At 49.0% G+C, this 24,815-nt stretch overlaps 1 protein-coding gene across 9 annotated transcripts in view; it reads left to right on the top strand.

Moving 5' to 3' along the window:
• Ccdc57 (coiled-coil domain containing 57) overlaps positions 1–24,815 on the top strand; it is a 97,806-nt gene that overhangs the window by 26,027 nt on the left and 46,964 nt on the right. For 8 of the 9 annotated variants that reach the window (XR_015003371.2, XR_015003370.2, XR_015003373.2 and 5 more), the window contains 7 exons: positions 249–449; positions 3,680–3,838; positions 6,850–7,012; positions 7,501–7,635; positions 18,697–18,901; positions 19,496–19,648; positions 22,652–22,752. Coding sequence is in view for 6 of the 9 variants with exons in the window: in XM_087909640.1 (XP_087765766.1) it covers positions 249–449; positions 3,680–3,838; positions 6,850–7,012; positions 7,501–7,635; positions 18,697–18,901; positions 19,496–19,648; positions 22,652–22,752 (1,117 nt within the window). In the remaining 3 variants the exon portion in view is untranslated. The remainder of the gene's footprint in view (positions 1–248; positions 450–3,679; positions 3,839–6,849; positions 7,013–7,500; positions 7,636–18,696; positions 18,902–19,495; positions 19,649–22,651; positions 22,753–24,815) is intronic. The other variant, XM_085694215.2, reaches the window with a different exon arrangement.

Consider the following 24,815-nt stretch of genomic DNA (forward strand, 5'->3'; position numbering starts at 1 on the left):
TTGTGAACTGTTTTGGTGTCTGTCTTGTGAGTTTTGTGGGGCATCCAGGAGCCTGGCATCTAAGAATAGCTGCTTACATAGGAAGAGCAAGCTCACCCACAGCTTTTACACTCCGGTAAAGCTAGGGGTGGGCAGCTGCTGCCTGCAGTGGGCATCAGGAACTCCTGTAGTGTGAGAACGGATGGCAGACACTTTGGAGACTCCAGAGCACTGAGTGAACCCCAGTCGGGCCCTTCCCTGTGTTCCAGACATGAAGAACTTGACCGTGAAGCCAGGGAGAAAGATACAGTGCTGGCAGCAGTGAAGGGCGCCCATGCAGAGCAGCTGCGAGCGCTGGAGGCTAGGGTGCTGCAGCTGCAAACCCACTGCGAAACCCTGGAGGGACAAGCGCGCAGGGCCGAGTGCACACGAGCTGGTGACGCCAAGGAAAAGAACGCCCTTATTGACAAGTGAGCCACTCCCAGCAGCCCTGTGTGCCCGAGCCCTGGCCAGGCATGGCCATTTCAGACCAAGGGAATTGCATGCAGTAAGTGGGAGGGACTTTAGGGACTTTCTGGTCATTTTTTTCTAACCATTTCTCTTAATGTTTTCTTTTTAATTGTGTAGTTTTTATATTTATGATTATTTGTGGTAAAGTATACATAACAAAGTTTTTCTTTAGTTTTTGCTTTTTCTAAGACAAGGTCTCATATGACTAAAGTTGGTCCAGAACTTGCCCTATAACCTTAGTTGGCCTTGAATTTATAATCCTTGTGCATCCACCTCCCAAGTGCCGAGATGCAAGCGTGTGCCACCATGTCGGATGCTAGCCATTGACGGGACTGTTCCCATTCACGCTGGCTTCCCTCCTTCCCTAGTCTCCCAGCGACCTCCAGTCTGCTTTCTCTGTGACGTTGTAAGCGTATGGCACTGGCCTTCCTGACTGGGCTGTCGCAGAGACTCGAGTCCCCAAGGTTGGTTCACTCACGTTTGCAGATTGCCACTCTCTTTTAAATCATCGTAATTGTGTCAAACTGTACGTCTCCAAAGCCATGGGGACTCGATGGCCAAATAGCCTAGCATAATCATTGAGCCACAGGTCCCACTGAGAGACCTCATCCCCAAAACCAAGGCAGATGCTCCTGGCCTGTTGAGCGTGGACAACGCTGCTGTTGGCACGGGCGAGCCGACCTCCCTTATAGACTTTGCTTTCTTCTCCTGTGGATATGAACAGAATTGGAATTTCAGGACCACATAGCTCTGGGTTTTACATTTTGTTTTGCCTGTGTTTAAGATGAGGTCTCCCTGTCCTGGAAGCCTCTGTTCTCCTCCCTCAGTCTTCCCAGGGCTTCAGTACACCAATATCCAATCCAGGCCAGAGTGTTTGGGCAACCTGCTCCACCTGTGCCTCGTGTCAGCCAACTGTTGTAATAGCGCTGGGCGGCAGCCCTGCGCCCTCATCCTGGGTGGTGAGGAAATGGCATGGGACACTGTGTTCAGTAGAAACACTGACGTAATGCCCTTTGCTCATGCTCCCAGACTTAGCAGCCGGGTGTTTCTTTGGGATGGGGGTATTTCTATTTTTTTTTTAACAGAAAATCATTGCCAAATTACATTTCTGTCAGGGGAAGAAGTAGATCTTAGAACTATGATGTTTCAGGAAATTAAAGTTTATTCCGCATGGGCTAGCGAGATGGCTCAGTGGTTAAGAGCGCTAACCACTCCTCCAGAGGATCTGAGTTCAATCCTCAGCACTCACATGTAGACAAAATACCTGCACACATAACGGAAAAATAAGAAATTATAAATTGTCCAGGTGATAGTGGCGCACACCTTTAATCCTAGCACACAGGAAGCAGAGGCAGGTGGATCTCTATGAGTTCAAGGTCAGCCTAGTCTACTAGTGAGCTCCTGGATGCCCAGGGCTACGTAGAGAAACCCTATCTCAAAAAACAAAAATAAAAAACAAAAAACCAAATTTAAGTTGAATTTTAAAACGCTTGTTCCATGTTACTTGGTTAAGTCGTGCTCTTGATCGATCGGTGAGGTAAGACGCTAAGGCAGCTCACCTCGATGAGCCAGCGATGCCTCGGCGTGCTGCGGGAGTGGGGTGCTGCTTCATTACTGTTGCAGTTCCCTATGAGTATAGCTGCAATGGTGGGACCTCCTAGAACCTGGCTGCTTCCTGCCTGCTCTTGAAGCCTTAAACTACATGTGTTTGCTTTTGTTTTGAGAGAGGGTCACACACACTATATATAGTACTGGCTAGCCTAGAACTCATAATCCTCCTGCCTTAGCCTCCCAAGTGCTGGAATTATATGCCACACCCAGTTTTAACCATCTTTTAGTTTCTATCTCTAAGTATTTTTTGCTTATTAAGGGTTATTACTACACAGGCAGGGCACTGTTCTCACTTCTGGGAGTTGAGATAGCATTCTCGTCTCTGTCCAGAGCACACACTGGCATTCAGTGACAACTTCAGTGCTCAGCAGCTTTCCCACTCAGTGGGTTTGCTGAGGCCCCCTGGGTAAACATGTAGGAGTAGGATAAAAACGGGTTTCGTGGTGACCTGCCTGCTTCACTTGGAATGGTCAGTGTCCACTGGTCTCCACAGTGAGGCTGCGGCAGTCCTGCCCTAGCTCCTAGGCTGGGCCGAGTGCTTGGGAAGTGAGGTAGAATGTGAAGGACAAGGCCAACTGCCCAGGGTGGCTGGAGACCGACGCCTTCCGTGTGCCTGTTTTTAGCACTCCCAAAACGTGTAGAGATGTTGGCACAGACCAGGTCTGCAGCACCGATGCTGGGTTCCTGATCGAGGGCGGCCTCACTCTGGAGTAGCTGCAGCTACTCAGTCTGCTTGATACACCACACTTGACAGACAGCTCATGGCTCAAGAGGTCTGTGCTCAGGGATGTGATCACTGGTGAATCCTGTTAAGGAACAGAGTTGTCCCTCTGAGGAGGGATGGTCTTGCTTAGATCAGCACAATGCCTTCCCTAAAGAGGGCCGCTTGATGCTCTGTTCCTGGGGAAAATGTCCGGTTTGGGTGGCTGTCCCAGCAGCACTTTACTGCCAAGCTAATGAGTGGACTCTGGAACCTTCTTGTGCTTGTCACTGAAATATGTTAGGGGCTGTGTTAGGCAATGATCAGTCCCCAACAGCACTTCCTCAGTCCTCAGTCCCATAGGCTGTGGGTGCCGATCGCCTTCCCACTCTGCATAATTTAGCCCTTTATAGTCAATTAGCTAACATTTGCATGGCTGACAGCCAGATGTGTCTCACTGAGGAGAACCATGGTCTTAATGTAGGCAATAGTGTGACTTCTACTGTGGCTTTCCTCTAAGGACTGGGCAACTGTGTGTGCATTCCTCCGAGTCTATATAGAAACTATGTGTGCATTTCTCCGAGTCTATATAGAAACTGTGTGTGCATTCCTCCGAATCTATATAGAAACTGTGTGTGCATTCCTCCGAGTCTATATAGAAACTGTGTGTGCATTCCTCCGAGTCTACATAGAAACTGTGTGTGCATTCCTCCGAGTCTATATAGAAACTGTGTGTGCATTCCTCCAAGTCTATATAGAAACTGTGTGTGCATTCCTCCGAGTCTATATAGAAACTGTGTGTGCATTCCTCCGAGTCTATATAGAAGCTGAGGGAGTATAAGGAAACCTAGCTGGATTCACACACTTCTTCCCGTACAGACTTCGTGAAGACGCGGCAGCTTTGAAAGCTGCCTGGGATGCCCAGATCACTCAGATGTCCAAGGAGGCTGTCTCCAAAGACCTTCAGGTTCAGATGCTACAGGAAGAAGAGGTGAAGCTCAAGGCACAGGTGGCCAGGTTCCAGAAGGACATAGACAGGTACTATCTCAAGGCAGGTCCTCGGGATTGGAACTGCAGGAAAAGAAACTTGGCCCTGCCTTCTCTGGGGGAGGAGCAGTAAAAGAGACGCAAGCAGATTGTGGTGGTAAAGAGAGCAGACCCCCAAGCCAAGAGGGCATGCCCACAAACCTTTGAGATGAAGACTCTCAGGCTTCAAGGAAAGCAGCCAAAGGGCTGATGGGTGCTGAGGAGTGGCCACTTCCTCTACCTTCAACACGCTTGTGTTTTAGCTTTAACCCCAGCACTCTGAAGCAGAGGCAGGCAGGTTTTCATGAGTTCAAGGACAACATAGCATTCTGGGACATCAAGACTACATAGAGGGGGCTGGAGAGATGGCTCAGTGGTTAAGAGCACTGGCTGCTCTTCCAGAGGTTCTGAGTTCAATTCCCAGCAACCACATGGTGGCTCACAACCATCTGTAATGAGATCTGGCACCCTCTTCTGGCGTACGGGCATACATGGAGGCAGAATGTTGTATACATAAGAAATAAATAAAGAAAAAAAAAGAAAAAAATAGACTACATAGAGAGACCCTGTTTCAAAAAAAAAAAAGAAAAAGAAAGAAAGAAAAAGAAAGAAGGAAGGAAGGAAAGAAAGAAAGAAAACAAATTTAAATTTAAAAACATGTTTCCTGTTCATTGTAAGGACATATGCTTGATTGAAGGCAAGGGCCTATTTTCCATTAATAACCAAGTCAGGCAGGTGTAAAGCACTGTCCACAAGACGAATCTGGGTGACCACAGACACATGCACCCTACCCTCTAACCCAGACTCCTGTGGGGTGGGGCCACCTGAACTGGGCATCTGAGTGTGACATCTTGACTCTAGCGTCTTCACCACTTTGAGGTTAGGATGCTGCAGATTCTTTTTGATACTCAGTACTCTTGTGATGCTTGAGTTCGTAGCTGCCTTTTATTTTTTGGAAGGGGGGCAGGTTTCAAGACAGGGTGTCTCCGTGTGATTACAGTTCCAGATGTCCGGAAACTCGCTCTCGAGACCAGGCTGGCCTTGAACTCACAGAGATCCGCCTGCCTGCCTCCTGAGTGTTGCGATTAAAGGCATGCACCATTACCCAACTAGCTGCCTTTTTTTTCTTTTTCTTTCTTTCTTCTTTTTTAAAAAAGATTTTTCCTCTCTGATATTTTTTTCTGTTCATTTGGTTCTTTGTGTCTGTCTGTCCACTTCATCTCACTGTTGCACACATTCCTGGCTCCTGTTACCTTGCTGCATGTGCCCCTCTTGCTCACACACTGAGCATTTATGGCCTCTCCTTCACTCCCGCCCAGCCTTACTACGGGCTTATCAGGTCTGTTGATTTTCTGATCTTGTGAAGAACCAGCTTTTCGATTCGATTTTTTTTCAACTGTTTTTTTTTTCTGTTTTCAGTTTTACTACTACTTTCTTCTATTTCCTTTGGATTTGGTTATTTGTTCCTATTGATCTTGACAGTGGAGCCAAGATGATTTACTCTGAGACATCCTTCCTCCCATCAGATACGATTTGTGCTATAAATTTCTTTTCAAACACAGCTTAGCTACACCCAACAAATCCTGGTGCTGTTCAGCTGAAATACTGAGTCTCCTGTATGTTCTTCTCTGGCCAGGAGATGATTTAGAACCATGTTGCCTAATCTCTGGTGATTTTAGTCCCAGTACTATTTGTCAGTGATTCCGACCTAACCCGGCCCTGCACCTTGCACAACTGACTTTCTATGCAATCTGTTTCATGGTTTTGGAATGTGCTCTGCCCTGATGGCTGGCTAAGTAGACCTAAAAGATAAAGCATGCTCTTGTTGCAGCCTGGGCTCTGAAAATGTCACCTGTACCACTCTGGTGGCTAACAGTATTCTTGTCTCCCATGTCCTTGTGATCTGCCTACTGGTTCTGTCGGTTATAGAAAAGTATAACCCTCTGCTCTGTCTTCAGCTCTGATGTCAGGTGCATCTGCATTTAGGATTGTACCGGCTGCTCACTGATCGTGCTGGGTTTTGTACTAGTGTGGACAGGCCCGTTTGCCCCCTCTGTCCTCAGACTGCTGTCTGACATGGACCCTCTGCTCTTCCTGCTTTTCCAGCTTTCATGTTCCAGTGGCACATGCTCCAATTTTGCCTCTCTATTCAGGGGATTTTTACAGTCCAGTCCTGGTTTAGCTGTGACACCTTCAATTCCTGTTCGTACACTGGTTCTCTCTGCTGAGTGTGGCCACCTCCCTCCAGCACCATTTTCTCCAGCATTTGGAAAAGTTTGATATCTGCCCGTTATGCTCACCTGTCCACATGTGTTAGTGTTCCTCCAGGTCTCTCATAGGAGAGCTTCTCCCTGCACCATGCATGCATCCTTCCTTAGTACGAGCTACAGTTGAGATGGGAAGGACGCGGAAGAGCATCATGTCAGCCCTTCATCCTGCATTCTGCCTTTGCTTTTCATGTTGAAGGGACCTCAGGAAAGAAAGTTAACGTGGTGTAGTTTTATTTCTTTGCTCTTTGAGGGACCCGCCCCCCAGCTCCCAGATAAATATACAGAGAGGTTTATTCTTTTTTATGAATGCCCAGCCTTAACTTGACTTATTTCTAACCAGCTTTCCTTAACTTAAATTATCCCGTCTACCTTTTGCCTCTGGACTTTTACCTTTCTCTAATTCTGCATATCTTTCTTTACTTCTTACTTCGTGGCTTGCTGGACAAGAAAAGTCCTCCTCCTTTTTTTGCTCCTCCATCTCCTTTTCCCAGATTTTTCCTCCTCTTTATCTTCTCTGCCTGTCAGCCCCGCCTATCCTTTCTCCTGCCTATTTATTGACCATTTATCTTTTTATTAGACCAATCAGGTGTTTTAGACGGGCAAAGTAACACAGATTCACAGAGTTAAACAAATGCAACATAAAAGAATGTAACACATCTTTGCATCATTAAAACAAATGTTCCACAGTATAAACAAATGTAACACATCTTAAAATATTTCACAACAACATGGGACATTGGACTATGTCTATAGGTACAAGCAGCAACTGTCCCTGGCAGTGGAAAGGGAACAGAGCCTGGAGCGTGACCAGGTGCAGCTGGGCCTAGACTGGCAGCGCCGTTGCGATGATGTTGAGCGAGACCAGATCCAGAAGTCAGAGACTTTGATTCAAGGGCTGACCAAGGCCAGAGACCAGGTGTGTTGGCTAGTTCTGGGTGCGGCGTTCATGCAGTACTGTAGAGGATGGGTTTGGCCCTTGCCATGTTAGTTTTTTTACTCAGAAAACACAAAGCCTCAAATACCAGTTAATTTATAGCAGTGAGTCACAGCCACACTGGTGCAGTGATGGGGCCCTGCAATCCCAGCTGCTAGGGGAAAGGAAGGATCCCAAGTTCAAGGCCAGTCTGAGTACAAATAAGTCTCTGCCCTATCCCCAGATGTATTCATCATATGAGCTGTTTTCCTTAACTGCGGCCTGGTTTTGAGAGTGCTGAGACGGCCCCTCCCTGACCAGGGCAAACTCGGTACCATAGCTGAACAGGAAAGTCCTGCCCCACCACTAGGTGGCCCTAGCGCTCTGAGTGCTGCTTGTAAATTAGGTCTTGTGGCTGTGCGTTTGCTCCTGCTGTCCACTCTCTAAGCGGGAGGGTGCTGGTTCCCGCCCACTGATGGACGTTTTCCCAGGTTGCTGCTAAGCTCCAGGAGACAGAGAAGGCGCTGCATCAACAGGAGACGTTGCTGAAGGCTGTGTCACTGGAACGAGACCAGGCCGTGGAGACTCTGCGGACACACGGGCTAGTCCCTGGACAGGACTCACAGGTGAGCCCCCTGCTGGCTTGAAGAGCCTTCCTTCCCTCTGTCCACAGCTGCAGGAGAGACTTCCGTGTCCACTAGGTCGGCTTGGGCTTTCTCGGTCCAGCCCCTCTCAACGAGGGCAAGTCCAAAGCTTTACAGCGTTAAAGCGGGCGTTCCAGTGTGAAGACTGCTCTGCTCTTTAGCCCTCGAAGCTCCATCCCTACATCCAAAGGCGCCACTCGACACTAGGGGGCAGTGTCGAGTCACTGTTGAGTCTCGAACCGCTCATCGTTAAATGCTCAGGCTTTACCTCCCGAGACCATTAATTTGCTAACTCCGTCTCTTAACTTTATGTTTATATTTATTATTGTTGTTGGAGGGAGCCACGGCAAGCATTCGCAGGTCAGAGGCAGCTTGTAGAGTTGGTTCTCCCCTTCCACCTTTATGTGGGAGCAAGCATCAAAGCCTACAAAGGCATTGCACTGGTCTCTTCTTCATAGAGGTGGATACTACCGCCATGGAGACCAATCTGCCTAAGCTGTTGCAGTTGTCAGCAGGACTAAATTCCTAGGCAGAGGGACTGGGAGGGTTCAGGGTGGGGGCTCAGGGGGCTTGCGGGGGGGGGGGGGCTAGAGGCAACCTTAGACTGAGAGAGGTAGGGAATAGCATTATCCCAGGCCTGCAAATGGTTTTGTTTCCCTTGCTGTTTTTCTTTTTTCTTTCTTTCTTTCTTTTTTTTTTTTTTTTTGAGGTGTACTCACCACCCCTCAGTGTGGTGAAATGAAGGTCCTAGCACCCTGAGCAGTGAGACTGGTGAGAGAATGTACCATGTCTACTTCCAGCAAGCATTTTCACCCTATAAAGTCCCTACACCCTTCCCTTGGTCCTACTTCCCTACCCAATCAATCCTCATTGATTCATTTCTCTGCCTTTTGCGTCTGTTGCCATGGAGGACCAGGTGGCAGGATTCCCTCTATCGCATGCGATGGGGCTTGGCCATAGTTACAGATATTTCAAAGGCCAGGCATGGTAAAGAATTAAAGTTCCTCCCTTTAATCCCAGAAGAACTGTGAGTTTGGGAGCAGCCTGGTCTACATAGTGAGTTCCAGGCAAACCAGAGTTATATATTGAGACCCTGTCTCAAACCCCATCCACCCCCAAAATAAGAATATTTGAAGGGATAGGGTTACAGTTCGGTTGGCGAAGTGCTTGCCGTGTGACCATGAGGACCTAAATCTACAGAGTCATCCAGTGCTGTTGCTTGATTCCACACAATGACACTTGGACACACATGCACACACTGGCATGTAATGCACACGTACATACACACACAGTATTTAAATTTAGGCAGGTGTGGTGGCACATGCTGGAATTTCAGCACTCACGCAGCTGAGGGAAGAAAATCATGAGTTCAAGGCCAGCATGGACTACTTAGGCTCTCTGTCGAAAACACGTGAGAAATGTAAGTAGGCACTTTCCTCGCATGATCAAGTCCCCGGATTTGTGATCCATCCCTGCACACACTCATCCCCACAGTCCTTCTGTGGGGCACACACAGCCCAGGAACAGTCTTCCCTGCGCTGACTCTGAGCACTCAAAGCCAGCATGCATCTGTGAGGACCCCACCCCTGCTGCATGGGAATCGCCCAGTCACGGGAGCCACGGGAGCCCGGCTGGTTGATTGTACTCTGGGATGTACGACTCAGACAGCCTCGTGAAGGACAGGCATGTGAGCAATGGCAGCTCCTCAGGCCGCTGGAGCTCACAGGAGCAGGAAGGCTGGAGAAGAGAAGAGCGTTAACACACGGTTCTGGGTAAGGCAAGCCGAGACACCTGCATCCTGCCACATCGTCCCTAGCAAGGAGCTCAGATGCCTTTTTTTTTTTAAGTTTTCTTTTTTTTAAAGATTTATTATTTATTATATATACCGTATTCTGCCTGTAGCCCAGAAGAGGGCGCCAGGTCTCATTACAGATGGTTGTGAGCTATCATGTGGTGCTGGGAATTGAACTCAGGACCTCTGGAAGAGCAGTCAGTGCTCTTAACCTCTGAGCCATCTCTCCAGCCCCCCTTTTTTTCTTTTTGATTATTTTTAGGATGTGTTTTGTTTTGTTTTGTTTTTGTTTTTTGTTTTCGAAATAGAATTTCTCTGTGTAACAGCCCTAGCTGTCCTGGAACTAGCTCTTGTAGACCAGGCTGGCCTTGAACTCACAGAGATCTGCCTTCCTCTGCCTCCCGAGTGCTGGAATTAAAGGTGTGCACCACCACTGCCCGGCCTATTTTTAGTTTTTTGGTTTTTATTTGTTTGTTTGAGATAGGGACTCACTATGTAGCTCTGACCTATGACCGGCCTACAACTCACTATAAATAGCATTGAACTCACAAAGATCCTCTGGCCTCTCCCTCCCGAGTGATGGGATTAATTGTATGTGCCACCTTACCTACCTTGCCTTCATTTTTAAAATGCGAAATGGTGTTTCCTATTTTATTGACCTCATCAGTTTGTGGTGCTAATTGTGAATAATTGAACGTGCTGTCAAATGTCCAGAGTAACATTTCAGGGTGTAGTCATGGGACCTTTTTTTATTATTTTGTTTTTCAACTTTTATTATATTTAGTGTGTGTATGTATGTGTGTCACTCTGTGTGTGTGTGTGTGTGTGTGTGTGCCACGTGGGCGGACTCAGAGGACAGCTTTCAGGAGCTGGTTCTCTCCTTCCATGATGCATATTCCAGGCTTTCAAGTCGGGTGGTCTTACCACTGAGCCATCTTGCTGGCCTAGAAACCTTTCATCACCAGATCCTGAGGAGGAGGTTAGAACTCTGTGCACAGACACATGCCTTCTTACATGGTGTCTGAGTAACTTAAGATCAAAAGACAGTTTTCCCCCCACAGAGTGTTGGCCTAGAAACTCAGTGGTGACTCCAGACAGACACTGATCGTGGATGCCTGTGGGCTGAGTCGCATTCCCCACAGGACTCAGGTTCAAGTCCTGACCCCAGAACTTCAGAATCTGACTCACTGGAGGTCGTACTGCTAAGGATGTAGTGAGCTGAGATGAGGCCATGCTAGTGAAGATGGTCCCGACCCTGTCCCTGCTGTCCTTAGAGGACACACAGGTGCACAGGACGGCAGCGACTAGAGTGACAGACTTACAACCAGGAACACCAGGAGCACCAGGAGCAAACATCAGAGGCCGATGTGGCCTGGAACAGGTCCTCTGCAGGCATTTACATGAAGCGCAGTGTCAGGTGTGGGCCTGCGTAGCAGGAGAGAATAACTCTGTTTGGAGCTAGTTCATGGACGTCTGTCCTGAAGCTGTGAGGAACTCCCGCAGACTCTGTAGAGCCAAGCCTGGGCTAGTCCTCCGACAAGCCCCGTCGGGCGCTGCTAATCCTGCCCATCTGAAGATAAGGTTGCTCTTGGGATGACACTCTTTCAGGACTTTGTTTTGTTTTTTGAGACACAATTTCTCTTTGTACCCCTGGCTGTCCTGGAACTCACTCTGTAGACCAGGCTGGCCTCAAACTCAGAGAGATCCATCTGTTTCCCAAGTGCTGGGATTAAAGGCACGTGCCACCAGCACCCAGCTTTCTTTCACCACCTACTTTCTTATAGAACCCAGGACCACCAGCCCAAGGATGGCTCCACCCACAAAGGGCTGGGCCCTCTCCCATCAATCACCAATTAAGGAAATGCTCTACAGGGGTGTCTACAGCCTGATCTTATGGAGGCATTTTCTCAATTGAGGTTCCCTCCTCTCTGAAGACTCTAGTGTATCAGGCTGACATAAAACCAGCCAGCAACTATCCCTTGCCAGCTCGACACAAACACATCACTGCTAAGCCACAGACCAAAAGTTCAGCCTGGCTGGGCGGTGGTGGCGCATATCTTTAATCCCAGCACTCAGAAGGCAGGAGGATCTCTGTGAATTTGAGGCCAGCCTGGTCTACAGAGCGAGTTCCAGGACAGGCTCCAAAGCTACATAGAGAAACCCTGTCTCGAAAAACAAAAACAAAGGAAAGTTCAGCCTGGGGCTGGAGTGATAGCTCAGTGGTTAGAGCACACCCTGATCTTACAGAGGACCCAAGTTCAATTCCCAGCACCCACATTGGGCAGTTTACACCTGCCTGTAACTTCCATTTTCAGGGGATCTGATATCTCTGGTCCCAGAGAGCACTGGCACTAACACACCTGTACGGCTTTGTTCACAGATACACATACATACATACACACATACATACATTCACACAATTAAAATAAATCTTTAAAAAAAGAGTTCAGCCTGTTTAAAAATCCCAAGCCTCTTTTAAAATCCATAGTCTAAAAAAAAAAAAACCTAAAGCCTCACAACTATGGGTTTGGGTCGCTTCTCCAGCCCCACCTTCTGCTGCACACATGACTTGTGTTCTAAGCTGGGGCAGGCTCCACTCCACTGCTACTGCTGTTCCTGGTGTCGTCCCATGGTTCTGACATCTCCACACTTCTGGAACCTTCTGCTGCACCAGGGCTGTACTTTCGCCAATAGCCTCTCTGGACTGTCTTCGTGGCGTGACCCCTTTAGTCTCGGGCCACTGACAGCTGCTGGGGCCTCACCTTCACCCATGACCCCGCCTAATGCCACACGCCTCAGCTGCTCACCTTCACCCATGACCCCGCCTAGTGCCACACCTCAGCTGCTCACCTTCATCCATGACCCCGCCTAGTGCCACACCTCAGCTGCTCACCTTCACCCATGACCCCGCCTAGTGCCATGCCTCAGCTGCTCTCCATACCCCTTCATGCCTGCAAACCAGTCCCGCCTGGGTGACACTCACACATGACCACGTCAAGCTGCCAGCATGAGGTACAGCCTTGGCTGACTCTGGAACACAGCGTCTCTGTGCCCTCAGGAAACACTTCCCAGGTTTCACCTCAGTGATGCTGGTCTCTTCTTAATCACCACTCAGTTCTCAGCATCAGCTGATCAGCATCAATTATCCCATCAGTTGTAAAGCAAAAGTGCTGGTCTCCTCTTAATCATACCTAATTCTTCAACCCCAGCTGACCAGAAACACAGCCTCTTAATTAAAATAACAAGTGACCCAGTAGAGTCTTTAAACTCCCCTCGGAAACGTCACAGGCCAGGCCTCCATCTTCTGCACTGCTCTCAGTACTCTCGTCTTCCAAGCTCCTACAGAACAGCCCGCTGAGCTCTCAACACTCAATGGCTTTTCTAACCCAAAGTTCCAAAGTCCTTCCACAACCCTGCCCAAAACACATGGTCAGGTCTGTCACAGCAATACCTCATTATCCTGGTACCGATTTCTGTCCTAGGTAAGGTTACTATTGCTGTGACGAATCACCATCCAGACCCAAGCTGGGGAGGAAAGGGTTTATTTGGCTTATGCTTCTACATCATAGTCAGTCACGGAAGGAAGTCAGGGCAGGAACTCAAACAGGGTAGGAACCTGGAGGCAGGAGCTGATGCAGAGGCCATGGAGGGGTGCAACTTAACTGGCTTACTCCCTCTAGCTTGCTCAGTCTGCTTTCTTATAGAACCCAGGATCACCAGCCCAGGGGTGTTCCCACCCATAATGGGCTAAGCCCTCCCCTCTCAATCACTTATTAAGAGAATGCCATTCAAAGCCGGGCCGTGGTGGCACACGCCTTTAATTCCAGAACTTGGGAGGCAGAGGCAGATGGATCTCAGGGAGTTTGAAGCCAGCCTGGTCTACAAAGCTAGTTCCAGGACAGCCAAGACTGTTACACAGTTACACAGAGAAACCCGAGAGAGAGAGAGAGAGAGAGAGAGAGAGAGAGAGAGAGAGAGAGAATGCCATTCAGGTTTGTCTACAGTCTGATCTTATGAAGGCGCTTTATTAATGAAGGTTCCCTTCTCTCAGATGATTTTAGCTTGTGTAGGTTGATATAAAACTATACAGTACATGGTCTATTTTTTTTTCAGTGTTGGGTGGTTTGAAATAAAATGGCCCCCAAAAGAGTGGCACTGGAGGTGTGGCCTTGTGGGAGGAAGTGTATCGCTGTGGGGGCGGGCTTTGAGGTCTCCTTTGCTCAAGCTTTCCTCACTGTGACACTGAGTCTACTTCCTGTTGCCTTCTGATCAAGATGTAGCCAGCACCATGTTGGCCAGCACACTGCTGTGCTCCCCGCCATGATGATAATGGACTGAACCTCAGAACTGTAAGCCACCACCCCAACTAAACATTTTCCTCTGTTAGTGTTGCTTTGGTCATGGTGTCTCTTCACAGCAATAAAAGTGCCAAGACAGCAGTCGACATCTGCCCCTTTATGAACTTTCCTTCACCAGTTCTCCGTGGTAACAACACTGAGGTTCTTACAGGCCCTTCCTAAGGGATGCCCTGGTGCTGGCAGCTGGTGCTTGCCTTTAGCCATGTTCTGGGCTGGCTGGGGCATTCAGGATCTGAGCAACAGATTGCCAAGAAAACATACTTCTCCTCTTCAGTACACTCTGCAGTTCCCAAACTTGGCCCACAGCAGAAAAGTTGTTTGAAAATACTAATAGGTATTCTGCCTCCAGATAATAAGATTCTCCACCGACACAGTAAGCCAGAACAAGCTGAACTGAAAAAGTATAATAGCAGGTTTCTTTGAGGAAGGCGACTCCTGGGTGAGTTCTCCAGTTCTAGAGATCAGGGCTGGAGAAGCTGCACCCCCGAACTATAGCAGGGAAACTTTATAGGTGGTAGGCAAGAAGTGATGACGTGTTCACCGCAAGCAGATTTTGTGCCCAAGTATGGTCAAAAGCTGACTGCATAGGCAGGAATCTGGGCTGCTGGTGGCAACAGAGGAGGAAGCTGGAATAGTCACCAAGAATGCGGAACCGGGCTTTTGGGCGCTTTTTCCTTGGAGACTCTGAGTGGGCAGCGCTTGGAGAGAGAGACAAGGATGAGACTTTCCGATCATGCAGGAGCGAGATGGAGGTTCCAACCAGATACTCCTGACCCCTCCGAGCACCTATGAGGCAGGCTGTCCTAGGTGTTGAGCACCGAGGACTCCCAAGCAGGTGTCACATCACTGTCACAAGTAGGGAGATTTCCAGAAGCAGAAGGCTGGGTGGTGATGGCACACGCCCTTAATCCCAGCACTCAGGAGGCAGGCGGATCTCTGTGAGTTTGGGGCCAGCCTGGCCTACAGAGTGAGTTCCAGGACAGCTAGGGCTGTTACACAGAGAAACCCTGTCTTGGAAAAAAGAGGAGGAAGAAGACAGTGAGGGAGTGGATATCCTTTGGTAGCCATGACCTCCTATCCACAGGCTCTCGTGAGATCATATATGAAGTGCTCCCCAGTATGAACACAGGAAAGCTGTAGACAAATGACAAGGAAGGTGCTTATTTTCCTCAATGGTCCCTTACTGGAAACTTTCTTGTACTTTTCCCCTAGGCTGGCAATCAAAAAAAGACATTTGTCTCCAAGTACCAGCTAAGCAGGTCAGCAAGGGCTATCAGTTGGCTGGTTTCTTTGTTAAGTAAACAATAAACTTTAGAAGTGTGAACTGTAGTCAGGAACAATCCACACCCACCCACCCCTTAAGTGCACCCTTGATCTTGGACAAAGTATCTGGCTGAGGTCCCAATAGCCAGAGTGACCACAACAGTTTCCAGAATCTGTCTGCATATACAAACCCAGGCCCAACTTTGGAGTGGAGTGATAGACTAGAACTCAGCAGGGAGAAGCGCTCACCAGCTCCTGACTGGCAGCATTACATAAAAGTTTGAACTGAATGAAGGCTTTCCAGCCTGCCATAATTGACGAGCTGCAAACAGCAGGATCAGAGATGCTGCCTGAGTTTTATAGAGCAGGGCTCTCTGCAGGGAGCACTAGGAGCACTAGGAGCACCCGGGGACCACCTCTGGGTTGCCTAGTAGCTCAGGCTGTGCAAGAGGCTGGCACCAAACTTGCCATAGACTCCCCCAACCGACCGGGATTGGCTGTATGTGACACATCCCGCCCGTCTTACAGGCTCCCGTCTGGCACCTGAGATGTAGGGGCTTTACTTGTAGTCTACAGCAGATCAGAAGGGTGGCCCTGTGCTCCAAAGTTGTCACCTTGGGGACCCCAAGAGGGAGAAGATGCAGCCAGCCTGAAGCCAGAACAGGCTCTTAGCCAACTTGGCGTCACTGATGTGAGATAGCACAGAGGTGACCAGACTCCCTTAGTGTGTCTCTCTGCTTCCCAGAGATTCTCCCCTGGTTTCCTGGCCCGAGCAGGGGTCTCCACAGTCATAATAAAGGAGAGGCTGGGTGCTGCCGAGAGCTGAGCTGACCACTCCTGTCCAGAGCGTAGGAGGAGGTGGGGCTGGAAGGCTATCAGCAGTGGGCTACACATGCAGTCAGCCTGACTGAAGAAAAACATTGGTGAGCCAGGGCCAGGGTTAAAAGAAATGATAGTTCTGTTCTAGGAGTCAAACAGCTTACAGCAACTTCAAAGGCTGCAGCTGGGCTGGTGAGATGGTTCCCTGGGTAAGGGTGCTTGCTGGTCAGCTTGCTGGTCAGCCTGAGTTTGATCCCTAAGACCCACTGTGGGAGGAGAGGACCACCTTTCTCAAGTTTTCCTCTGACTTCCATATGTAGGCTGTGGTGTGTGTATGTATACACAAACACACGCAGAGAATGTAACTTTTAAGTGGGGGGTGACTGTAGTTAGCACAACCTTTGAAATCACACAGGGTTAGAGCACCCCGCTCAGAGTCTCTCAACCTTGGGAAGTCTGCGCATGTCCCTGGAGGGAGGTGCTCTCTAGCAGTACTTTTGCCGGAAATCCACGTGCTTGAGGAGTAGGCAGACAGACAGGGGATGGAGTGGGCAGAACATGGGGTGGGGGGCCTGCAGCTGGAGGGGGCACAGCTGAACATTTTACTAGGAAGTTTATCTTTTCCTTAAATTCTCCCACAAATATTTCTGCTGCATAGAGATTTCTCAGAAACATAATATAAATGGAGACATGGCATGCCTTAGTTTACTGAATCATTTTCTTTTTATTTCTTTTTTATTATTTATTAATTTTTTCTAGCCCAATCAGTTTTCTCTCCCGCCCTCCTCCCTTCTTTCCCCTCCCTTTTCTCCTCCAAGTCTTACTGCAACTCGATGTGCCGTGGCTGACTGACATACGTGGGAGGCCTGCCATTTTGGAATCATTTTCCTACCAGGGTGTTAGATTGTTCACAAGCACAGTTAAAATGCTGTGGTTGGATGGGGCTGAGGGAGACTGGAGAGATGGCTCAGCAGTCAAGAGCACTTTTTGCACTTGCTGCTCTTGCAGAGGACCCAGGTTTGGTTCCCAGCACCATATGGCAGCTCACAACCGTCTGTAACTTCAGTTCCAGGTATCCAGAGCCCTCTTCTGGCACGGAAGTAGTGTATCTGTGTGGTGGATGTGTGTGTGTGTGTGTGTGTGTGTGTGTGTGTGTGTATACATATATATGCATATATATGTATATATATATACATATATATGTATATATATATATATTTGCAGTCAAAACAGTCATGCATATAACATGAAAATAAATATATTTTTTTAAAATGCGTTGTTAGACACATTCATACCTCTTCCTCAGAAGACCAGCTAGGACCACCTGTGCCGAGTCTTGCCTGGCTTATGACCAGAGAAGCTGCTAACAGGTCACACTGGAGTTTCTGTTTGCACTGAGGGGAACTTTGAAATACCTTTGGCCATATTCATTTCTTTCCCTTCTTGTTCTGGGTGTCGGTTTGTTGCACCTCGTATTTCCCCAGCCTCAGGAGCTCTAATATCTGATCCTTTTGGATGCTTTCTGCTGCGTGCGTAGTTCCCACGCTTTGCCTCAGATGTGCTCTGTGCTCTATTAAAACTGCATAAACTCCTTAAAGCCTTTGGTGCACTAAACACGGGCATGTGACTGGACCACCGTCCACCTCCAGAGTTTCCTCAACTCCCTCCCTCCTTCCTAGCCCTGTGACCCTTGTCTGTCTTAGTGACTCTGGCTACTGAAAGACCCTATCATGGAGTGCCTCACGAACCAATATGCCTCTCAAGGCACGTGCCTGTGGGTTAGGAGGATCATTGTGTTGTGGGAACTTTTTCCTGGGGAGACATAACCAAGCATCTACCCCCTCTGTTTAGGGCTTGATGACAAATTAAAGTACAGTTCTATCAAAACCCAACCTGGGAATCAAAGAGTTTGCAGGGCTTACACACAGACTGTGAATGAGCGGCTACTTACATGAGCACAGGGAATGCCATAGCCATCTTAGTACCAGTTTTGCCCCAGTGTGGACAATGACTTCCCATAGCTGTACAGATGGACTCGTTGCCTTCAGCTAACCTTCCACAGTCCACACATACCCTGACACACTTCCCATAGCTGTACAGATGGACCTGTTGCCTTCAGCTAACCTTCCACGGTCCACACATACCCTGACACACTTCCCATAGCTGTACAGATGGACTCGTTGCCTTCAGCTAACCTTCCACGGTCCACACATACCCTGACACACTTCCCATAGCTGTACAGATGGACCTGTTGCCTTCAGCTAACCTTCCACGGTCCACACATACCCTGACACACTTCCCACAGCTGTACAGATGGACCTGTTGCCTTCAGCTAACCTTCCACGGTCCACACATACCCTGACACACTTCCCACAGCTGTACAGATGGACCTGTTGCCTTCAGCTAACCTTCCACGGTCCACACATACCCTGACACACTTCCCATAGCTGTACAGATGGACTCGTTGCCTTCAGCTAACCTTCCATGGTCCACACATACCCTGACACACTTTGGACCATGAGCAGTGAGGGCCAGATCGCATTGTGGTGGGTGAAGGCCAGAATGTCAGGGGAGCCCAGTGATCCACCATTCCCACCTGTGGGGTGTCAGCAGTCGACAAGCCTGATCTTGGTGGGGGGGGGGGCTCTTGCAAATAATAACAGCTTTTCTGATAAAGATGGAGGCTGTCACACTCAGAGGATAGTGTTCCGGAGGACAGGTGTACAGCAGCGTGGCTCCAAGCTGAGTTAAAGCAGAAAACCTCCTCTTTAGTATCCATAACTATTCTCCTTGGGTGTGTGTGGTTGGCAGGTACCTCCACAGCAGCACGAAGGAGAAATGAGGGAAGAGTCTCCATCTAGTGAGATCCAGAGGCTGCAGGAGCAGAATGCGGGTCTGCGGAACGCTGTTGCACAGATGAGGCGAGAGATGGAAGCGCTGAGTGGCCATCTTCCTTCCGCTCAGCCGGAAGAAGCAAGCCCTGACCCCCAGGCTGGTGGAGATCCGGCCCCTCCGGGTGAGCAGGTGTAGATGTAAGGAGGGGTAGGTGGTGGAGAGCAGGAGCAGGGCGGGCAGGACGGGGACAGAGCCCCAGCCAAGCTTCCCATCCCAGTGTCACACGGACGCCACCCTCTCGTAAGCCACTGCGAAGCACTGCACCTGCTGGTCCCCCAAGAGAGAAACAGTTTTTCTCTGGTGACACAGAGGAGAAAGTGCAGGGCGCATATCTGATGGACCTGGGAAGCCATCAGACTGGGCAGAATGAAGCACTGGTGGCAAGGCTGCAGGCCAGACCTTCCTCAAGAGGAGCGTCCTGCAAGGGAACTGAGCTGGCAGCCCCACCTTTGCCTAGTTCTCAGCAGGCACCATGACTGCTTCTGAGGGTCTGATCCCTGATGTGGGAGTTGTGCCTTCCATGCCCAAAGCCAATGGGAGACAGACAAGTTCTCCCTCCTGGCCCCAGAACCTACCTGGAGGAATAGGGGCTAGGCTGAGAGTTGAGGCAAGAGGGCAGGGGCAGAGGTGGCCTTCAAGCCCTGCAGCCGAGACGATAGGCGAGTGGCACGAGTGTGCCGGTGAGTGTGTGCTGTACTCCCTGCTGTCTCGGCAGATTATGTTCTGGCGCTTGAAGCAGAAATGCAGAACCTAAAGCGCAAGCTTAGAGCCCTGGAAGAGCAGCAACAAGGTGGTGGAGAGCCAGTGAAGACAGCCTTGCCCCCTGCTGATCCACGCTCTGGTGCCCATGGCTCCGCAGAAGCAGCTGGTGAGAGCCCCTGGCCACCTAAGCCTTATGCTCTGTCCCAGTAACACTAACTGTGTGAGAATAAAGGTGTAATCCCTGAGGCAAATCTTACAAATGCACGCCTAGCTCCAATGTTCATCACCTTCAGACACCCTGTCTCCAGAACCAGGAGTCCCCCGAAGTCACCATGTTAGGTGAGAGTTGTTTCCTCATGTAAGTGACTGGTGTCTTTGGGCCTATGTTGTGTGTTAGTGGACAGTGCCGGACTTCACAAAGCTCCATGCAGTTTGCAGGACAGCCCCTCCGTGTACATAATCTCTCTTCCCGTTTGGCCACCCTAGAGGCTGTCTGGCTCATCCTGTCCCCAGTGCATTGGAGGGCACAGACATCTTTCCTGGGCCTTTGGAATCCTCATCTGCCCTGGCTGTCACAGTGAATGTATCCGTTATTTTTCTGCTGCCGTGACAGGACCCCAAGAACTGGGCCTTACAGCAGAAAGTGTTTGCTTTGGCTGCAGTTGCGAAGGGTTAGAGACTATTCAGACGAGGCTGAGGCTGCAGATGGGTGTGGTAGCTGGGAAAGGGCGCCTCCCTCCTGTGACGTGCCTCCTCCAATAAGGCCATGTGTCCTAAACCTCCCTAAAGGGTGCCCTCAAGTGGGGACCAGGTGCTCAAACATCTTAGCCTAGGAGGGACATTATCATCAAATGTCTATGGTGAAATACTCCAGACTGTCCATAAACAGGTGGTGGCGGCCAGTTATGGCCTCTGAGAGACCCTGGAGTTCTGAACAGCGCTCACACTGCCAAGTGCTAGCCATCTGATGTCCCTGGGCCCCTCGGGGCTCTCTGCAGACTTCCATTCACAGGCCCTTCCCAGGAGTGTTCTGTTCTTGGTGTGGAGTGCTGTGGCAGAGGCACAGGAGGACAGAGGACAGGCATCTTTCCTGGGACAGGCTTGCCTTGGGCCTTCTCTTCATTCCTTAGTGAGAAGGATTGGGGGCGTGGGTACAGGGTGCATTCCCCTGGTGGTACCTGAGGGAAGGACGGACAGAAGCTCCTGTGGGTCAGCCCAGGCCCCACCGCTCTCTTCTTCACCTCCCAGAGTCGTCTGTGTGCCCGGTTGTGATAGTGAACAGAAAGTGTGGATGCCCTCTCTGTCCTGTTACACCTTCCTTTCCCAGGAAGGAACCCAGAAACTGGCTGGCCAGTGTTTCGTGGAGAACTGCCAGATTTGGGGTCAGAAGTGAGACAGGCTTGTCATTTCATTTCCTTGTTTGCAATGATCGGGTCATAGTTTGGAATGAGGGCTGCTCTGACCTTAGAGATATGAGTGACCAGATAAGTCTTTCTTAAACTATTTGTAGAATTCAACTTTGAAATCACCAGGCCCCAGAGTTTTCCTTATGGGAAGATTTGAAACTTGATTTGATTATTCGTAGTTAAGGGATTGTTCATATACATTGTTTTGTTTGTTTGTTGAGGCAGGGCTTCTCTGTGTAGCCCTATTCGACCTGGAACTCACTCTGTAGACCAGGCTGACCTGGGATTAAAGACCTGCGCCACCGCCGCATGGCCATATTTTCTTTCTATATATATTTGTTACATTATACTAAGAAATTATCCATTTCCTCAAGTTTTCAAACTTCTGGGATGGAGTTTCTTATCCTATCCATTTTGTTCATTTTCTTCTTTGAGATTGTGATCCTCCTGCCTCAGCTTTCTGAGTAGCTGGGACCGTGTAACTGCAGTCTCTCCTGATCTTCAGTGTCCAGAGTTTTCAGCATGCGTCACACTGAACATTTCTGTTCTCTTTTATTCTTTTTTTCCTGAGACAAGAGTTCTCTGTGTAACAGTCCTATCTGTCCTGGAACTCAGTTTATAGACCAGACTGGCCTTGAACTCACAGAAATCTGCCTACCCCTGCCTCTTGAGTGCTGGGATTAAAGGCCTGTGCCACCATGCCTGACATCTTTTATTCTTTCTTGATGTCCTACTAGAGAGTATGTAGTTATTTATTTCTTCGCTTATTGCCTTTACAAAAGCTGACCATTGGTTTTATTGATATCAGAGGACACGTTATTTCTATTTCCTCAGTATTTAATGTTAATCTTATTCTGTCTTCTAGATTCATGGGTTGAACTTTTATTCCTAGGATATGCACCTAATGCTATAAATGTGCTTTTTCATTTCTTACGCAGTGCTAGAAATGGAACCATGGAACCTAGAGCCTGGCACACGCCGGCCAGCTCTCTGCCTCTGAGCCCAAGCCACAGCCAGTTTGATTTTCAGAGGAGCTTTTTTTTTTCTCACATGTATGGGTGTTTTGCCTTCATGTGTGTATCTGTACCACAATGTGCCTGGTGACTGCAGGAGCCAGGGAAGGGTGTCAGAGACTCTGGAACTGAAGTCACAGATTGTGAACTGCCATGTGGCTGCTGGGAACCAAACCTGGGTCCTCTGAAAGAGCAGCCACTGCTCATAATCCCTGAGCCACACACACACCCCAGCCAGTTTTTTAGTTTTGAAACATTCTCACTAAGTAGCTTAGGCTGGCCTTGAACTCACGCTGCAGACTGGGATTTATAGCTGTGAACCACCAGGCCTAGGAGCTGTGAGTTGCCTTAAGAAGACAGATTTACACACATTCCTCAAAGCTGCTTTACCATTCTGCTCAAAGTAGCTTGGAATGTAAGTGTCACTTCTTCTTTGCCCCAGGTTTTGTGTGAGGAACTTTCCCACCCCCTCACATTCCAAATAAATGGTCCTGGATTTATTTGATCCGGTCAGATGTGGTCAGGCTAGATTTGATTTTCTAGCCCTTCGTCTCGCGCTAAGGATGTACTACGTACTCCACGCATCTCTGGTCTTTCTAGGGTCCCAGCCCTTTGATTCAGGGATGGGCGTATTTACCTTGAAGTCAGTTAGAAGCTTCAGTAGGCCTCTGTGGGAAAGGAGGCTCAGCTCCCCAGGGAGACTGCTTTTGTTTCTGAGAACTGAGCTGACAGCAGGTGTTCTCATTACAGGAGCGGCTTTGGCAAGCCAGGCATCCATTGCGTTAGCACTCAGAAAACTCGGAGACAGAGGGCACCTCTTGAACCTGCTGGTGACACAGCTCAAAAAGAAGGTGAGACTAGCTCCTAACACTTAGGTTGTGCAAGCATTCCTGCTGAAGAACAGTCCAGATTTGGACACAGGTGCAGCTTCTGAGAGGTGCCAGGAGTGACCTCGTTGACCTTAGGTGTTTTGGGTGTCTTCCCAACTTCTCTTTCCTTCAGAACAAAGGACTGTGCTGTGCAGTCACTGGTTTATCTCATGGGTGGCTGTGGATTATTCACAGGTAAGCCTGATGTGGTGCTAAGTGCCTCTATTCCCAACACCCATGATGTAGGGGCAGGAGGATCAAGAATTCTAGGTCATCCATGGCTACAGGGATACATGAGACCCTATGTCAAAACAGCAGCACAAAACAATAACAACCACAAATGCACACGCATGTAAACCCACTTATACACACAAACACACACACACACGCACACACACACATTTCAATGCTTATTTCTTATAAGAATTTAATTTAGGGCCGGGCGGTGGCGCATGCCTTTAATCCCAGCACTCGGGAGGCAGAGGCAGGTGGATCTCTGTGAGTTCGAGGCCAGCCTGGTCTATAAGAGCTAGTTCCAGACGGGCACCAAAAACTACAGAGAAACCCTGTCTTGACAAAACAAAACCAAAAAAAAAAAAGAATTTAATTTAGGGTCTGGAGAGATGAAGTAGCTGTTAAGAGCACTGGCTACTCTTCTAGAGGACCCAGGTTCAATCCCCAGCACTCACATGGCAACTCACAACCGTCTGTAACTCCTGTTCCAGAGAATCTGACACCTTCACACCAGTGCACTGTTAAGTAAAAATAATAAGAAAAGGGCAGCTTCATTGGCGCAAGAAATCCAATTAGATCAAATCAAACCAGATCAAAATGCCCATCGTTTTATTAAGTAAGACGCTCTTGGGTGGCCGAGCACATGGTGGGGAGACAGAAAAGCAGGGAGCCCATGCAGACCTGAAAACCATGTATTTCTCCTTTGGCAGTCCACTTAAATACCCTGTGGGAGTGGTCAGGACCTGGCATGCTGGGATTTGAAGTCCAACCCAATGCCACTCCCAGGCCAGGTTGGCTGGGATGGATGCCAGGGGCTAGGACTATGCTCCCAACTTAACAGCACATAAAATGAAGTTAATTAAATTATTAAAAAATAATTTAATTTAATTTAATTTAAAGCATTTAAATTTCACTTTGATAACTAGAGGCAGTTGGAATAAGCTGGGCAAAATATTTACCTCCAGTCAAGTGTGATGGCCTCTAATCCCAGCTCTCAAGAGGCAGAGGCAGGGGGATCTCTGTGAGTTTGAGGCCAGCCTGATCTACACAGTGAGTTCAGGACAGGCAGGGCTGCAGAGTGAGATGCTGTCTAAATAAAACAGGTTTACCTTCAAGTGTTTTTCATTTTTATTTAACAGTGTCTGTTTACCTAATGGTCACCTCTTCTGTGTGTATGTGACTGTCCAAATAAGATAGTCACATGGAGTCAACTGTAGGCATCCCTGGAATAGAAACATTATTTTAATTCTCTTCACTTAGCCTGGGAAGCCAGAATACAAAGAAGTGTGTTTCCCATCTGCCTGGATCGCCTCCTACCTGGCCCAGGCCACATTAGGGCCTTGTGGGTGCTGGTGTTGTGGTGCTAAAGGTTCAGGATGGGTCCTCAAAGTCATCCTGCTGCTGCTAACGTACCTATGGACAGCAGGCAGCTGCTCCTCCTGAACCCACGTCCACCGCTGTCATATCCGTGGACAGCAGCTGCTCTTACTGTACCCACGTCCACCTCTGTCGTACCCGTGGACGGCAGCTGCTCCTCCTGTACCCACGTCCACCTCTGTCGTACCCGTGGACGGCAGCTGCTCCTCCTGTACCCACGTCCACCTCTGTCGTACCCGTGGACGGCAGCTGCTCCTCCTGTACCCACGTCCACCTCTGTCGTACCCGTGGACGGCAGCTGCTCCTCCTGCACCCCCCCCTTCCACCACAGCCACTTCTCTCACTGTCTTTTATTTGTTTATTTTTTTTAAAGATAGGTTCTCTTGTAACCCAAACTGGCCTCACATTTACTGAGGATGACCTGGAATTTCTGG

The sequence above is a fragment of the Myodes glareolus genome, chromosome 9 (genome assembly GCF_982192425.1).
Source record: "Myodes glareolus chromosome 9, mMyoGla1.1, whole genome shotgun sequence".
NCBI classification, from domain to species: Eukaryota; Metazoa; Chordata; class Mammalia; order Rodentia; family Cricetidae; genus Myodes; species Myodes glareolus.